Source organism: Triturus cristatus, chromosome 2_1 (assembly GCF_964204655.1).
Source record: "Triturus cristatus chromosome 2_1, aTriCri1.1, whole genome shotgun sequence".
Classification (NCBI taxonomy): domain Eukaryota; kingdom Metazoa; phylum Chordata; class Amphibia; order Caudata; family Salamandridae; genus Triturus; species Triturus cristatus.
Window position 1 is genome coordinate 112,659,225 of NC_140581.1, and position 18,339 is coordinate 112,677,563.

Genomic DNA, 18,339 nt, shown 5'->3' on the forward strand with positions numbered 1-18,339 from the left:
CGAGTTAAAAAAAAACCAAATTCATAACTTGTGGGGGATACATTAGTTGTTTTCCTCTTAGGACTGTGAAGCACATAAAGCAAGAAAGCACTAAAGCGCCAACAGCTGGCTACAGTTTCAGAATAGATTCACAGCAAACAGGTCCAGGCTCTTCAGCTCACAAGAAGCTACTGAAATGGTGGCATGTAGGGAGATGATTGGCACCAATTCAGAAAAAAATGGCATATTGTTAAAACAAATGGATAGTAAAATGCAATGAACACAAAGAAACATCATAGGGAGTATTCATGATTTGATGGTAGTTTACCCCCCCGGAAATGTTCACAAAAGCATTCATATGCAAGGAAGGAGTAAATGCCATTCCAGGGTGAGAAAAAGAATTGAACACCCTGTCAAAAAAGTGGTTACTCTTTAGTAAAAAAATGTCAGTAAGGAGAAAAGAAAAATGCTATCCAAACAAACATTGGCAAAGCCAATAGGTCTTGCCTAAGCAAGAGCTACTAGCTTTACCAATGTTTTTTAGCCATGTTGTAGAGCATGATGCAGCATGGCTAAATGTTATTTAAAAAGTACTAAGACATGGCCAGCACTGCCTATGGTATAACACTTGTCTTTCTTATTGTGGGTGGAGCTGAGCAACACGGGCAACTAAAGAAAGGGCAACACTGATAAGGAGGGGGTGGGTCGGAGGTATTGGGCAATGGGACTAAAAAAGCAGCATGTCACTTTATGGTGGGTGGGTGGTGGGTAACTCAGACAACGGGGCATTGGAGCGGGAAGAGGTAACAGAGACAATGGTGGGTAGAATGGGGAAATAGTAACAGACAGAGAGATTGTAGTGAGAAGGAAACAAATAATAGACAATGGGGAAGGAGGGAAAGAAGCAACATGGTCAACAGGAGTGGGAGAGAAAAGCACAGTGGGCAAGGACTACAGGGTAAGAAGAAATAAAAATACCTCAATCACAGTGCGATCAGCGGAAGGACAGCAATTTGGCCATGCTCCAGCCGAAAGAATAAGTGAAGCCTGCACACACTGGCTAATTAGAAAGCAGCAAATAAATGATAAGGAAACCAATTAATGGTAAGCAAATGGGCAGGCTGCAAGATCCTTGTTGCATACAACAGAATAGCCCTTGAAAGAGAGTGCATAGACCCTCGCAGGCGAAACCTAAAAAGTGGTGCACAGTCTGCAAACAAGGGCAGTTATGAACTGGTAATGAAATGCTGTAGAGGTGTTTTGCAAGGTATGGGTGACTGCATGCACCGATTCAACAGAACAGAAACCAGCCAATAAAAATACAAAATCTGTCCCACACTAGCCTATCAGACCAGCCCTTCTGACCGTGCCAGACTGGCATACAGGCCAGACTGACTCTGTGGGTCACATGGCAAACACAAGGAGATGATTGGCGGAGCCCTGAAACTTTTCAAACACTCACCCCCAGTCACAGATCTGGGTTGAATCCATCATCGTTCTTTAGCTCACTTCGCCACCCCATATCAGACACAGCTGTATGCAAATCAGTCTTGACACTGTGCCTCATAGGAACAGTCCAGCCCGAACTGCCAAGCCATGTCTTCCCTGGACCGGAAACCAGCATCCTGGGACCGGTTTCAGGGTAACAGTCCTCTTCCGGCAGGCTAGCTTGAATCCAGTGCCAAAGTGAGCAAGGGACCCACGTCTGGGCATACCCTGCCAACTTAGGGCAAACAAAGCAAACACAAGGAGATGATGGACAGAGCGCTGAAACTTTTCAGACACTCACCCCCAGTCACAGATCTGGGTCACATTCAACTTCTGTCAAGACCTATTCAGTCTTTCATTATTCCACTGTAAGTGAAATTACATTTCTGATAATAACGTGTGTTATTCATAGTATTAAGAAAACACAAACCATAGAAAGAAGCACTCTTTACAAAACATGTTACTAAGATGGCATTATAACCGATTCTTTCCCAGCCTTATGTAACTTTCCAAGGCAGCTGCCTTTCTGGGAATGGGATTTCAATATGCACCACCAGCCATCTGCAGAACAATCTTAAAAATAGCCATAATAATGTTTGAGGCAGTATGTGTGTGTTGCTTCCTGTGTGTGTTTTGCTTTGTGTGTATCTGTACCCATGTGTGGTTAGCAGTACGCATATTGATGTGTGTCTAGCTGGGTGTGTGTTGGTATCTGTGTGCTTAGTGTATCTGTGCCTGTACGTGTTTAGCAGTGTGCATGTGTCTAGCAGTGTGTCTGTGTATGTGTGTCGAGCAGTGTGTGTGTGTGTGTGTGTGTATCTGTGCCTTTGGGATTTTAGCAGTGTGTATGTGTGTATAGTAGTGCGACTGTGTCTGTAAGTATCTAGCAGCGTTTGTGCGTGCAGCAGTGTGTATGTGTGCATTTAGCAGTGCGCATGTGTATCTTGCAATACATGTGTGTTTAGCAAAGTGTGTATGTCTAAAGAGTGTGCATGTGTCTGAGTGAGTCCATGTCAGTGTATTTGTCTAGCAGTGGGTATGTGCGTGTAGGTATGTGTGTGTGAGTGTAGGTATATGTGTGAGTGTAGGTGTGAGTGTGTGTGTGTGTGTCAATAAGTGTCTAGCAGTTTCTCTGTGCCCGTGTGTTAAACAGTCTATTTTTTGGGTGTGTGTGTTTAGCAGTGTGTTCATGTGTGCCCAAGTGTTTCTAGCAGTGTGTATGGGCTTGTTTAGCAGTGTAACTGTGTCTAGAAATGTATATGTGCCCGAGTGTGCCTAGCTGTGCGTATGCGATTAGTAGTGTTTATGAATCTGTGCCTGTGTGTATCTAAAAGTGCGCCTGTGTGTCTACCAGTGTGTACTCGTCTGTGCACGTGTCTAGCACAGTGCGTTCGTCTGACAGAGTGTATGTGCAGAAGCTTGTGTGCCTGTGCTGGTCTAGCAGTTTGTCTGTCTGTGTGTCCTTGCAGGACATACACAAGCAGCCAAATGCTGGAGGTCAGCTGATTGTATGAACTTTATTTGTGGAATGTTCTCTGGGTGTATTGCCGCAGATAGGTTCACGTCCATTTCAACAGGAATCTTCCCTTGGGTATCTTTGGAGGTACGCCCTTAGCCACACCTCGTGAGTCGTGACACACATTACACAGTTTCATCGATTACTTCTGCATTGTTCTGTAGTCGCTATTAAACGTTTAACCGGTCGTGTATAACTCACTTATTTAGCAGGATTGCTTGCAAACCGTCCGCTGACGTGACCACCGTATACAATGTAAACTGCGCTTTTCACATGGATATTCTGCCGTTTCAGCACGCTTTAACAGGTAAGCGGATGGAAAGGATAATAATAAACCATTTAGAGTATCCAGCTTGAACTAGTTTAAAAGGGGAGGTAACTGGAAATCAGTGAGTATGCCTCGATGTGAGGATTTCCTTGTAATGATGTTTAGACGAAGGCGGTTATGCCCCCCTCCTGCAGAGAGTAACCCCTCGCTCGCCGGGGTTTTCAGTGCTGGCAGCAGGCATGTGGTGCTTGGAATGAGTACATAGAATGAATGAATGAATAAATAAATAAAGAGCAAGATTGCTAGAGCGTGCTGCTACTCCGAGGAGTGCCCCTGCACTGATCAGAATTCAAGCGAGCATAAAAAAGGCGGCAGAGCACCCGCTATTCAAGGCCAAACAAGGAGTCGTTTATGTGTTAGGTAATCCTGTGCTGTTAAGGCACCGCGGCATGATCCAGCTGCTTGGTTTAGGAGGGTCTGGCTGGCAGCTGGATAGCAGCTTTGCTTGGCAAGACTGGGGAAAGGGGAGCGTTAGTGCACACGGCTGTGGAGCGTCAGTGCACACTGCTGTGGTGCGTCAGTGCACACTGCTGGGGAGCGTCAGTGCACACTGCTGGGGTGCGTCAGTGCACACTGCTGGGGAGCGTCAGTGCACACGGCTGGGGAGCGTCAGTGCACACGGCTGGGGAGCGTCAGTGCACACGGCTGGGGAGCGTCAGTGCACACGGCTGGGGAGCGTCAGTGCACACGGCTGGGGAGCGTCAGTGCACACGGCTGGGGAGCGTCAGTGCACACTGCTGGGGAGCGTCAGTGCACACGGCTGTGGAACGTCAGTGCACACGGCTGTGGAGCGTCAGTGCACACGGCTGTGGAGCGTCAGTGCACACGGCTGTGGAGCGTCAGTGCACACGGCTGTGGAGCGTCAGTGCACACGGCTGTGGTGCGTCAGTGCACACGGCTGTGGAGCGTCAGTGCACACGGCTGTGGAGCGTCAGTGCACACGGCTGTGGAGCGTCAGTGCACACTGCTGTGGAGCGTCAGTGCACACTGCTGTGGAGCGTCAGTGCACACTGCTGTGGAGCGTCAGTGCACACTGCTGTGGCGCGTCAGTGCACACTGCTGTGGAGCGCTAGTGCACACTGCTGGGGAGCGCTAGTGCACACTGCTGGGGAGCATCAGTGCACACGGCTGTGGAGCGTCAGTGCACACTGCTGTGGAGCGTCAGTGCACACTGCTGTGGAGCGTCAGTGCACACTGCTGGGGAGCGTCAGTGCACACTGGTGGGGAGCGCTGCCTTTGAGGCAGGCCAGGGAAGGACACATCGGCTCCTTGAGAGGCAGAAACAGAAGAAAGGCGGCCAAATGGATCGCTTCACTCTTATGCTTGTCCCTCCTACCCCGCCGTACAAGACAGAACCGTGACCCATACTGCAATGCCCATAGGGGAGAGGATGTGGCGTTACAGCCAGAGCTGCGGACTTTGGCACCGGGGAGCCAGGTTCGAGTCCCGGCGGCGCTGCACATCCTGCAATTCTGAGCAAATTAATCGCCCTGTGCCTAAATAAAAAAAAAATGAATGTAATGTCCCCATACCTAAATATAAAAACATTAAATGAATGTTATGGTGGTCTTATATAGCGCAAACTTGAGAGCTTTACAACAATGCAAAAAGAAAAATGGCTAAACAAAAAAACACACTTTCCTATAAACACTCTCACTTTGAAGTCAGCCGAAAGCAAAGTGAACACCAGGCTCCACCAAGACACAGCTTGACATTTGACCGGTCTTTGAATGCACATTAAATGTGATGAGATGAGAACAAAATGTACAAGCCTGTTTACAGAAAGGGAGCTAACGGAAGGATACTGGTAAATAAGGTTTTGGTATCGGAAGAGACAAAGTGAACTTGGAGAGCCTAAGCCAGCAAATGGAAAGCAATAAAATGCAACCGTCAGAGTGCATTCCAGGTCTGCTTTTTGAAATACCCCAAGATGTCTTTCACATACCAAACAGCTGCGACCTAAAAAGCACATTTCAGCATCATTTACTCAAGCGTATTTTCCACCGGATGGATCCTGAATATCCAAGTCTAGCACAGATTTCGAGCGTACTCCTGGGATTCTTTATGAATTCCTCAGAAGTTCTACAACTACTCTAAACACAGTAGGAAACATACTGGAGCAGAGGGCTTTTGTACAAAGATGTTTTATGGTCTCAAAACCTGCAGTTCACACAACCATGGTATTTGTGACCCAAAACACCTCTTTAAAATGCATCAAAAGCATTTTACAAGTTATAAAAGTCTTCTTTACTCGAAAGAGGACTTATGCAATCTATGAAAAAAAATCTAAAATAAGAGGGGGCAGGAAAGAGGCACCTCCCCCCGCTCTCATTTGGGGGTTTCAGTGGAATGTATTCATGATCTGTGATCGCAATTGCTGGTGGTAACCGATTTGATTTAAACATTTATATAGCGCAAGAATGCCCGAGGGAGTCCAAGAGCGGGTACCAGAAAGACCCAGAAGGTTGCCGGTGAGAAATGTAATATGAAATTTCTATTTGGCGAAGAGCCAGGTTTTTTGCGATTTTCTAAACGATAACAGCTTTGGACTGTTCTTTTTGTCAGTCAGAAGTGTGTTTCATATTTTAATCATCCCCAAGATGAAACTTCTTCCACCCCAACGAGCTTTCTTAAATCTGGGGGTCTTAGAAATTTGCTGTGTGTAGACCTTTGGTTTCTAGAGGGCATGCACCAGATCAGATGATCCTTCAAATATTCAGGGCCGGCACCGTGCAATGCCCTAAATGCTAAGCACTGGGATTTAAATGTAATCCTTTTTACGACTGGAAGCCAGTGCAAAGTTTTCAAACCGTGGGAGACTGGCTAAAATCTAGGGATATCCAGGAGCAATCTAGCGGACGCGTTTTGGAGACGCTGTAACTTTTGTAAGAACTGCGTTTGTATACTCACGTAAAGAGCATTACCATAATCCAGTCTGGACAGAGCTAATGTGGTCACAAATGTTTTTAAAGTGTCAGGCGGTATGAAAGGATGAATTTTTCTGATTATCTTTAACATGAAAAAGATTGCAGAGGTGAGAGTACTGATCGGATTTTTGAAGGTCAGATTGTCGTCAAAAATAAACCCTTTGTTTTTCACCTTCGTCACTGGGACTGGAAGGTCTCCCAGACTAGAAGGCCACCAACTCAGTGTCCGAAAGGAGGTATCTGTACCCAACAGGAGAACCTCAATCTTTCCACCGTTCAATTTTAAGCAATTGGAGATCATCCACAGGTTCACCTGGGTAATACATCTATTGAATCAATCTGCAGTCTCTTCCATGTTACTGGAGACTGACATCACTAACTGAGTATCATCAGTGTAGGAGACGACAGAGAAGCCAAACTCCCTAATATTTTTAGCCAAGGGGGTAACAGAGATTGAACAGTGAGGGCTTAAATTGCTTGGATGAAAAGGCTCCCGTCTCTACTGATTGGACACTATTAGACAGAAATGATTTAACCAGTTTAGGGTTGGTGCCTCTTATCCCTAAATCTGATAACCTGTTGGCCAGTATTTGATGATTCACTGTGTCAAAGACCGCCGATAGATCTAACGGAATCAGGGCGGCCTTGCCACCAGCATCCAGAATTGATCTGAACTCTTCGGCAGCCATGACCAAGGCCGTCTCAGTGCTATGCCCCTCCCGGAATCCATATTGAGATGGGTCTAAATGTTCCTTGGAAGAGATGAACGACGCGAGTTGAAAATGTAACACATTTTCCAATACCTTTGCTGGGAAGGGTAGTCTAGAGATTGGTCTATAGTTGCTGGGATCGGCTGGATCTAAATTGGATTTTTTCAAAAGTGGTAGAATTGAGGCTATTTTCCAAATAACAGGGAAAATACCTGAACTGATAATCTATTTAAATACAGCCCCCAAGTTGTTCACAGATAATTTCAGGTGCAGGGTGCAGTATTTTTCTGGCATGGATCAGATGGAGCCCCTGATTTAGATGTCCTTACCACCTGACTCACTGACTAACAGATTCACAAAGGGGATGTTGTCCCCACAAGATTGGATTCCGCTTTGGGAATCGTGCTGGTAACCTCAAGGGGGAGCAGTGGTCCACAGGACCACTGCCACCTCCCCACATGTTCCCGGATGGGAAACATTTTTTTAAATCAGCACCCATCCTTTTATCGGACAAGGGTTGCTTTGAAAACAAAAAAGTTTCTCTTTTTGGAATACAAATGCAGGGATGGAGGTCTGCTGTCCCTTGATGACATCCATCCCTGCATTCGCAGCCAATCACAACAGCCCCAACAAATTGCAGACTACATAATTAATATTCAGTAGACAGGCCATTTTGAGACTCCTTGACAATGTTCAATTCACGATGTAATTTAGAAGTGTAGTCACAATCAGCGTGTGTGCAAATTGCACAACCCTGGTTTACCAATAGGATTAGAACACACCAGGACCATGATTGGAGTCCAGGCTTTGTTAATGGAAGATGTCAGGAATGCCAAGATAGAGAAATGTACACTTTGATGAGGCTTTCAGTGATTTCGATAAAAAAAAAAAAAGCAAATTTTACTCATATTACGAAAAAAACACATCACCGATGGCCCATAAGAGAACCTCATGCTCCACGCCCATGATTGGGAGACTATTAAGGGTCACACTGTCCTGCAATAAGTAATTGTGAATTAAGAATAAATATAACATATAAAAATACAAATTGGTGTTATAATATCTGTGCATCTGTCCATACTTGTGTTCCTTTAAACATTAAATTTGGTCTTGTAGACTATCCTCAAATAGAGGGTTCATTCATAAATGTCATACACTAAAAGGTAAACACAGATGTTCAGCTTGATTTTGCAATATTTGTATGTAACAATGATAAAAGATAGCTGGCATTAATCTAAAGTTGATATGCGTTTAGAGGCATTCATTATAGGTAATGTTAGGTTGCACAGCATTGCTATTGCCTGTAGATAGGGTTGGTGATTTCTAAGGGCGTAGTAACACTGCACCTGTGGGGCATCACCACTATTCAATTCTAAATTGCAAGAAAAGGCCCTGTTGGGCGCTGTAGCCATACATTGCTACTTTGCTTGAAACGCTAAACATCCTTGCACCATTCCTCCTTGTACAAACCATCAGTCTCTCGAGTACTCATAGAATTGTCTGGACCTTCGTGGTCACATACGCTAAACAACAGTCTTTCACGTTTGAGCATAATGTGGTTGTGTCCCTTATGCACTACTGTAAATTCCAAAACATTCACTAGAAATAATTAAAATAATAAAATAGGGATGAAGGACTTTACCTGACAGTGTGGATGAGGATTTGAGCAGCCCATCATTGAACCCTTGTTTTCAAATATCTGTAGAGAAGAAGACACAAACATGTTGGTCTATTTACTTGGCTTTTAATACATCTCTTCCAAACTCAAGACTTCAAAATTCAATAGGTGATAAATTACATCTAAACATATTAGAGAAAAAGGGGTGGCATGCCTGCACTACACTACATCCTGTGTTATGCAAATATTGACATACTTTTTATTTGGTCTGATGGTGTATACGAGAGCATGAGCAGTGATCTTGTACTCCCAAAAGACTGAACTATTGGCTTTCAAAACACTGGCCTATGTCATTGAGATCAGTTAATGGTGGACGAGGTGAAATTCCAGGCCTACTATGATGGAGCAGAGGGTGGGCACATCATGAGCAACACTCCTGTTAAGGTTTTTACCTCAGGACTTAGTTTATTTTCTGGAGCTCCAAATCCTCTGGCTGGGCAAGGCAAGAAGCTGAAGCTGGCGAAGGTTCCTCAAGTCAAATAATCCATAGTTACATACGCCATCGTCAAACTCCCACTTAAGCCGTATGAATTGATGTCACAAACTCTGAGAAGATCAAAGCTTGATTCTGTAGCCAGCAAAGTCGCTTCGCCACTAGGGTATATTTGCCAATTTGCCCAGCCAAACATTTGACCTTTTAACGTAGTCACTTTTTTGGATCTAAAAAATACACCAGCGGGGCAAGGATGGAAGCTGTGGCTAGGAAGTGCTGTGCGAGGCAAGACACCCTCACTGCAAGGTCCGGCTAAAGCGTTTTTTCAGCACAGTAAAAACCTCAGAGAGGGACCAACTTGTTTTTCTTGTCCACTGAGATTGCATGTTCCCTGGGGAAGTCTCAGCTCCTTTACCCAGACTTCTGGAAGTGGAAGAAATAATTAATTCCCACTTTTCTCTAACTCCTATGAAAGTTCGTCATGGGCATTCCTACAGCCATCAAGTGTTTAAAACATGCCTCCAGGCATCAGATCTCTCTCCAGCCAGGACTCCTGCACAGTCCAGTTCACAGTGGTCAGCTAGGCCTTCATAGAATCAAGAGCCCCTCTGAATTTTGTGTCCCTGTAACCTACAAAAAAGAAGAACACAATATGCCAAGGGAAGCTTGGGTAAATGTCTATATATAAAATAATAATTCACCAAGTTTATTAAAAAGTTGTGAAATCAGTAGCAGTTCAGGTTGCTGTAAACAGTTAATGCCAAATTTGCAGTTGTAGACATTTCTGCCAGTGAGATTAGTGGATTCAACTAAAAATCACTCCATATTTCTAAAGAATATTCTAGTATGTTCTAAGAACAACTTTACTTTTATGAGAAATCATCAACTACCAATCAATGGACATAGCACAGATTTCACATTTGGGCACTACATATAAGCACCGTCCAAGAACTCCAGCAATTCTACACCTGATGAGGACGATGAAACTGACTACAAGACTAAGGCTAAAAAATAAACAGAATTGTACATATATGAAGAATGTAGCCTAAAATAATGGTAGCTCAAAGGAACGTTTTCCAGCTAAAACTCAGTCCGACATAACCCTTGCGGGAACTGAGTGATGGTTAACCTGTGCACAATATATGTCTGCAGCAAGGTAATGTGTGCTAAAGGTACCGCACTACATCCAACGGCAAAATCTACACAATCCATAGGTTCTCATCAGTTACTCTTCCACAATTACTGTGGCAGATCATCTTACATTATTGGTGTATTTAAGCGCTGCTTTATAACGCTCAGCCTTATTGGTAGATTTTTATGCAGCTGTTGAAAAATCCATTCCACTGCAATTAGGAGGAACGGTATACAGCAGTTGTATTTATCATATCAACTTTTTGAGGAGAACTTAAGTAAGCAGAGTTGCACGAGTCATCAGAAAACTCCTAGGAGAGCAGTGGAGTGAAACAGCTCCTCAGTAATCAATTCAAAGCCCAACAAAATTCTGAAACCTGACTAAGAAAATATATTGTTGAAATGGAAAAGTCCTCTGCATGGTAAAGACATGCACCCCTGCCCTGAGTGCCCAACTGTACTGTTGTCTGGATCCCTAATGCTGATTTTTTGTCATAGGCGAATACGGATCAGGCGTGTACGACATTATATATAGGCCTGTCTAATGGGGGCGCCCAAAGGGCTACCTTCATAATGTTGGAAACATACCTCCTTCACTAGAAGTTAGATCAGCACGAGCGCGGTGGTGGTGGCAGCATTCAGATTATTGATTAGTAGTAGTCAACAGGACCCTTTTACTCTCTGTCTCTGGAGCGAGGCCTACAGGCTCACTCACCTTTTAAAAAGTTCTGCTACTGTGTCCTTAACTCACCTTTGACCTAGGTCAGGCAAGTTGTGGAGTGCTTCACAGCACAAGAGTAGTGACTCTGCATTATTTGTATGTGTGCCTGGAAAGGGTACAGTACAAGGAGATAGCAGTACTCTGCAGTGCATGTGTGGTTAGTACATGTACTGGGTAAATGTATGCAGAGAGGGATTCATTACATGAGAGATGTAGTGCTGCGTAATGCATGTGTCGATAAAACATGTGATGAGTGTTTGTGTGCTTGCATGGATCACAATTTGAAGAGTGAAGTGTTGTGAAGCGCGCACATAGCAAGTAAGTGTGCTGTCAGTGTGTGTGTTTATAAAGAGCACACCCTGCTTCAAACGCAGAAAGTCTTCAGTGTTGAACAGTGAGCATGGACTGAGCGTCTTTGCTGCATGCACATGTCAGAGTACAATGCAGAGGTATTAGTGCTGACTGAAAGTGTGTTATGAATGAATGTACACTGAATGAGTGGGCCTGCAATCGTACAATATATGGAGCACCCTGGATTCCATTTTGGGAAGCCCAGGCCTGCATGGTAAAGACTTGGGGAGGAGAGGAATCCCCCCCCCTCAGACAGATTTATGTATTGCTGCATTACTGTGAGCACGGTAGGGACACACTGGAGGGCAAAAGGAAACACTCCCTTTGCACTTCAAAAGACTGCTCTTTAAGTCCGCGATAGATCACAAGGAAGGGGCCTCGACATCTCAGGAAGGGAGACGGGGTTGATAAGAGAATCGCAAATAGCAGGGCTAAGGGTCTGGGATTCACTTTTTGATGCACATATCACGGTGGCCGACATCCAGGTGTGAACTCTGGTCACTCCCATGAACTGTGTTGTGGACAATCACCCTCAGAGCCCTGCCTGCTGTGGCAGTCCTCTTTCATGAAGGAAGATGACAAGGAGAAGTGCTCACTTCAAAAGAGGTAGAACCCCAACATAAACCTCCAAAGACCCAGACCCTAAATCACATTTGGTGTCTCAGAAAAGGCTATAAGAAGGGGAGGTTGAGGCCCCAAAAATTGATCATCTGTCAAACAGTTAGACGGGCTGCGTGAGAAAGGGAAGCTCTGTAAGACTTCTGCCTGTGACCATGACTTGGGTCCAAGGCCTGCTCGTCTCCCTGCTGGGTGAGGGGACATCACCTAGGGAAACCGCCGCCATGGAGCCTGGAGCACCATCGCCGGCCTGCCAAGACCACTGTGCCCTGTGAGGAAGAGGAGAGCCCTGGAGGGAGTAAGGTCATGTGGGGAGCCCTACCAGGAGGACTCCCTATGTGAGGATCCAGCTGAGCACCGATCTGGCAGTCGCCTATCGGCAAGATTGTGACAATTATTGCCTCTTGGGAGCACGATAATTTACATAAACATTGTAAACTTCTTTGTGCCACTTTTTTGTTTTATTTTGGACAAGTACGAGTGAGAGAGCGAAAGGCTCTGTCCTGCAACAGCGATCCCTGAGACGGTCAAGATCGTTGTGTTCTGGGGTGCAAATCACTTGTCTCTCGGGAAATGTTAGGAGGGCAAGTGAGGCACAATAGCTAGTCCGACTCGGGCTCATAGATACAGAGGTGGTATGGTGACTCAGTCCTCTACATACTGATGTTATATGGTCCCAAGCATAGTTCTGTTCCTGAGCAGAATCCCTGCAACAATTGGGAGGAGAAACACAAGGAAAAGGAAAGAAAGCCAGGAAGATAAAGAATAGCCCTTAAGGGAGAGAAACTTAGGATGGCAGCAATGACAACTCGATATGGGATAAGTGACTCTACTTCCAGTTTGGGTCAGGTTGTGGCCAAGGTTCCAAAAGAGATTGTGCATGTGGAAGGTCAGGACATTTTGGAATGGTTTGTGGGCTTTGAGGTTGCTTGTAAAGCAAGGGTCTTAAATAAGATTGCTAAGGCAGCTGCCTTAATGGGGAGCAGGCCAATGAAAGGGTCAGCTGTTATTGGGAGGATGCCTGGGGCGTACTAGATGGTCTAAGAGCGAATGAAGGAAGCTCTCATTATGAGGTCTGAGCTGAAGCCAGCTCAATACCTGCAGAGATTCCGTGACTGCAAGAGAGCTGGTGGTGTTCCGTTTGGATTCACGGTGTACTGAGTGATTGGAATGAGTGGGTATGAAGGATGGAGGCCAAGGATTCTCAGTCTCTTAACCAGTTTATGGTGACAGAGCAACTCAAGGAGGAGTGCTCTTCCCCACTTAGGCAATACCCATCTGATCTGACAGAGAGGGATCCAACAAAACATGCAGTGTTAGCTGATAAGTGTTAGGGCTGGAGCAGCATAGTTCTATGCCAAAGGGAAGGAAGAACTTTCCACATAATGGTTCCAAACCAAAGGGTAAGGGCCCGGGTAACTCTTATGGAACCCGGAAACATGGGAATAGTAACGGTGAGTCCTGGAAGGAGCATCATGAGAAGGGAAGGCAAGGAATCACATCTGCGCCCAAGAGATTTGTTTTAAGTGCCACAAAGAGACGGTCATGAGAAGGAACTTAACACAGCAACACCCGTGATAGCAAGTATGTTACACATGGGTGAAGGTACCCACGAGAGGCTGGTTGCAATCAACGTAGTTTGGGAGAGGGGCCCAGATGCTCTAAAGCACAACCACCCTAATACAATGGGATTTGTGCAGGAAGTTAGTATCAATGGGAGGAAAGTGCCTGCCCTGAAGGATACTGGAGCCTCTCGCACTATGGTTGAGGGGGAAGTACCTTAAGCCTGGGGAGACACCCCCTAGAGCCAAGGATACAGGATGGGTAGACAGTGGAGAGGGCCTGGAGTAACCACTTGCCAGGGTTGAGATTGAAAAATAGGTGACTGAGAGGGCAAATGAAAAAGGGGAGAGAGGTGAGGGAAAGGACATTGAGTAGAAGAGTGGAAAAATTGTTGAAAAGAAAAGAGCAGTTTTCACTGGCTGACCATGCATTTGTCAGCTGGAAAACATTAAGATGTAAACAAGTGAGAAGGGAAACAGGTTTGCATCTGTTAAACACCTTGTACACTATAACACACCTTCAGAAAAGAGCCTAGAAATTAATTATTACGATTTCTAATGAATAATACTAAATGTATAATAGAACTGTGTATGGACAAGAATAAATACAATTAACATCTGGCTTACCTGCACCCATGGGTACGTTCCTCCCTGTTCTCTCATGATTTCTGCCCACTTGTCAATCACAACTCTTATTTCAGGGGGTGTCATAAGAGGGAGTGTCATATCAGACCAAGGATGGAAACACATGACTGTGCTGGCAAAGAGACAACATGGAAAATAAGTATCAGGGAAATCAGTGAGTGAGGGAAGGGAATGTCATACAAGATACCAATCAAATTAATGGAAGGAACTGGAACACTCTGGTCTAAGCAAAGACTTCTCACGCTGCAGCTCCCTCCTAAAGAGGAAGAATGCCTGCTGGGTATGATGGACCTCAACAGCCATGGACTGTGTAAGATTTTTCAACTCCTATACAGGTGTAATCTTACTCTTTCAGAGTAGGAGGAGGAGCAGGAGTAGTTGAACGAATAATTTGTGGTATGTTAGATGAACATACTAGCATAATCTAACACTATAATGCATTCCTAGGCAAATACCCACTTACCTCTGCACTGGTAGGATTATCTCAATATCAAAATAAAAAACAGTAACGTTTACCATAGCAATATGAAACCAGCAACAAACAAACAAGCACATCTGCCTTTAGTGTGGTTATGCATGCACACACTATTTGTGAGGTCTCTGTATGCAGCTAGCCAGGATCTGTCTTTGTTCATTCTGTATGAAGCCTGTGTACGTCTGTCCATATTTTTTAATATTCTGCAAGCTTGTGGTACGTTTAAACATATAACACGGCGAGATGGTGTGACGAGTCTGCACATTTTGGTTGAATGTGTTGCATGCATAAAAGTAGCAAAGTGATATCCATTGCCTGGGCTGATGATTAGCAAATGTCAAATATTATAGTCCGTGGAAGGTATCATCAAAGCAGCAAAAAGAAATGCACATAAGGAGGGCCAGGGTAGATTTAGGGACCAGCGGGTATTCACTCCCAACTCATAGATACTTCACACCACGAAATACTCGGGTCTAACACAGAGAGCAAGCTAGGAACCTAGAAATCGGATGGGGTATTCCTTTATTAGGATGAAATCCCTCACCCATCAGAGGTGGCATGCTTCATCAAAGGAATTCTCCTTACACCCGACCACGGTGCGGCTACAACTCAGTCTTTAATCGGGGGACCTCTTCATAGGGGTTATTACAGTACATTAAAACACCTGAGCCAGTGGAGTGGTGAGGCTAGCAGAGTGTGCGATGTGCTGTAGTATAAACAAGGATGATGCGAACAACGTGGTTATAACTAACTCCAGAGCAGGCGTTCAGCTTTATTCTGGTCTGCCTGGGTCAGGATTAAAAAGAATGAAAAGACACGGCAGAAGTCGGGTGTTGTGTCTCAGCTTGAGATACCCTGGCGTTGGGGGTCAGGATGCACACCATCCTGGAGGGAAGGACATGAGGTGTGTGTGTGTGTGGCATGGCATCATGGGAGAAACTCGAGTGTATAAAGGCGCCAAACTGGACTTTGTGTTTGGTAGACTAATGCGAATGCGAGACCTATTGCATTGCAAATGCCTAACGTCCTTGTTATATCAAAAAAAAAAAACGTTAGGAGAGAGTGTGTCCTGCCTGCAACAGCAGGCAGGACAAAGTATTTGGAGTAAATAGCGCTCAGAGGCTGTAATTAGAGCCTACCGAGTAACAACACACGTAGCAGGGTATGTCGCCATGGGAGGTTACAAAGTGAGACAAGGCGGTACTAAGGAGGGACTACTATGTTTTTTGACCAATGAACAGCCATAGTTTACAGTGGACAATAACAAAAGCCGATGAAAAATATGGGCGGAGCTTCAAGTCCCTACCTGAATGCAGCATGCCTCACAGAGCAGTGCAAGCGCGTCTCAGGCTCGACCTTAAAAGCAGCAAAGCTCAATACAAAAGGGGCTGAGGCACAGAGGAGGAACTGCCTACATGTGTCAATTGCCTGATGCGGATTATTGCCAAGCCGCAGCTATCCATATGATTAAGCAGCAAGGCCGTAGGTATAGCAAATAGCCGTAATAGCTGATTTAAGAGATAACAACGAAGAAGTAGATAGGGTCCCGATGGGGTGCCAATACGTACCAAAGGCATAATAGTAACAGACAGTTTAGGGTGAAAGTGCTCCACCGATCTGCTCTTTGTGTTGACTAAAAGAAGACAAGACACAAAGTGGGATGGAACGCAGACAGCAAAAGCAGTGTTTATGTTTTTCAAAAGCTTTGTGAATTAGAGGAATGCTGAGAAAGAGGTGAATTTAGTTTAGACTATCTTCACTTATAGGCATGCTCGAGGCAACCACTTTTGGAGGAGTGAAGTGACCCCGTTGCATTGCTAATTGGAAGGTAAAACAATGCGCGTGAAAATAAAATAAAGGAAATTGCGTGTAATCAAAATAAACGAGGGCCGCTCTGCGTGGTGTTCTCTCTTTATATAGTGTGGGCATGCAAAGGTTTGAAAACTACTATAGGTAGTCTATGGAGCGTAGCTCCAAAGCTACGCTTACCTTCAGAGTGTCCATAGAGAGTCCGACAGACGCCACGTTCAAGGACACTGGCAGTAGCCGTGGCTACTTAATTTAAAGGCGGGGCAGGGTGGCAAGAATGACATGCTCGTCAAGCACCAGGAGTAAAGAAGGGAATTGCAGTCCTTAGGAAGAATGAAACCGTCGATGCGGCGAGCTCAATATAAGCCGCTAACAGTAAAAGAAAACGTGGTGAGTTTACTATAAACAAGGCGATTTGCGCACCATGGAAAGCATGCGGTGCTACTAGCGAAGAGCGTCAATAACCCTGGCTAAAAGACCAGGGAGGGAGTTACACTACCTCAGGAAGGTGCCATAGATAAAAATGTAATATAGAGATCATAGCTTTAAAGCTTTAAATGACACAATGTCATAAATGAGATAGGACCCTCTGTAATTAATGAAAATGAGGTAGGGAACGCTACAAGATGTAGTGTTCAAGAACAGCCAATCCACAACCGAGATGGAAAGCAAGTCACTGTGTGTTATGATCATATATGCAAGCTGCTTGAGCGGAGGAGTCATATTGTCGCTAGGGACACCGGCACTAGTTAAGTCGGGCTCAAATGTCAAGCGGGTTAGAAAGAGGAACGGTACGCTAGGGTAGAGAGGTCCACAGTATCTCATCATTCAGACTAATCCCATGACTTCTCACCCTAAACACTCCGCGTTGTTCTTTGACAAAAAGGAACTGAGACATCTCTTGAACTGTCGTTGGTGGTGTTGGTTTGTCTAATACCGTCCAACGTAGATCGTTGGCGGTATGGCCCTGTTCAATGAAATGACTGGTCAGTTTAGTTGGGATCTTCCTGCATCTTATGGTACCGCAACGCTGTGTGATACGGGTTTTGATTTTTCAGGTTGCCGTGTCGACATATCCCAGGCCACAAGGGCAAGTGATACGTTAAATCAGTTTGTCGCAGTTGCAATTCGTATGTTGTCTGAGCTCCCAGAGGATGTTAGTTCCTATGTCAACACATGTGGTCCTTTCAGTATATGCACACACTCCGCATGAATCACAAGGGAAATTACCCTGCACTGGTGGTAGATCCCATATAGTCTCATGTATGGTGTTCTGGGAGGGGAGGGGTCTTGTATGTACCAACTTGTCTCTCAGGTTTTGACTGCACTTGAATGCAAAGAGAGGCCTTTAGTCCAATTCCCTGCATTCAGAATGTTCCAGTTTTTGCGCGTGACCCACTTAATTGAGTGAGAGAAACTACTATAGGTGTTCACACAAACAGTCGGTGTCTGTAGGCTTCTCCATTTTGAGGGCAAGTCTCCCTTAGCCACTGCACAGCCCTAGTTTACAAATAGTTTTTAAACCTTCTTACATCCTGATCCTCCATACTCCCAGCATTTTTGTACTTGCTCCAAGCAACAGTTTAGTTTTCCTCCATTACAACCTCAACCCATTTCTAGTATGAATTGCATCACTTAACAGGATCAAAATATGTGAATACAGGAACCATGTCCTCCACACCTTCTGAGACAGGTATTGCTTTTTAGCGGCCACGCTTCAGGAGATGCGTTCTTGCATTGTACGTTCCGCGGAGGGTTTTTACCTGCACTAAGTGAAAATTGGTCCTGACTGCAGTCACACTAGGGACCACTAATCCTTCGAAATAGGTTGCCTCATTGAGTTCATCGATGTCCCTTTCTGATCTGCTTTTCAGATTAAGTATGTGTTTAGCGGTGCTGTTCATTAGTGTATGGTGAGTGGAAGATAGGACCCCTCCCCCTTGCCTAAATCCGCATGGAGTAATCTTC

General features: G+C 45.1%; 1 protein-coding gene across 2 annotated transcripts in view; it reads right to left on the bottom strand.

The window, feature by feature from the left end:
- Positions 1-18,339, bottom strand: part of GALT (galactose-1-phosphate uridylyltransferase) — a 196,012-nt gene that overhangs the window by 124,287 nt on the left and 53,386 nt on the right. For both annotated transcript variants that reach the window (XM_085628382.1, XM_085628391.1), the window contains exons 5-6: positions 14,070-14,199; positions 8,591-8,647 (exon numbers count right to left, since the gene is read on the bottom strand). In XM_085628382.1, the coding sequence (XP_085484508.1) occupies positions 8,591-8,647; positions 14,070-14,199 (187 nt within the window). The remainder of the gene's footprint in view (positions 1-8,590; positions 8,648-14,069; positions 14,200-18,339) is intronic.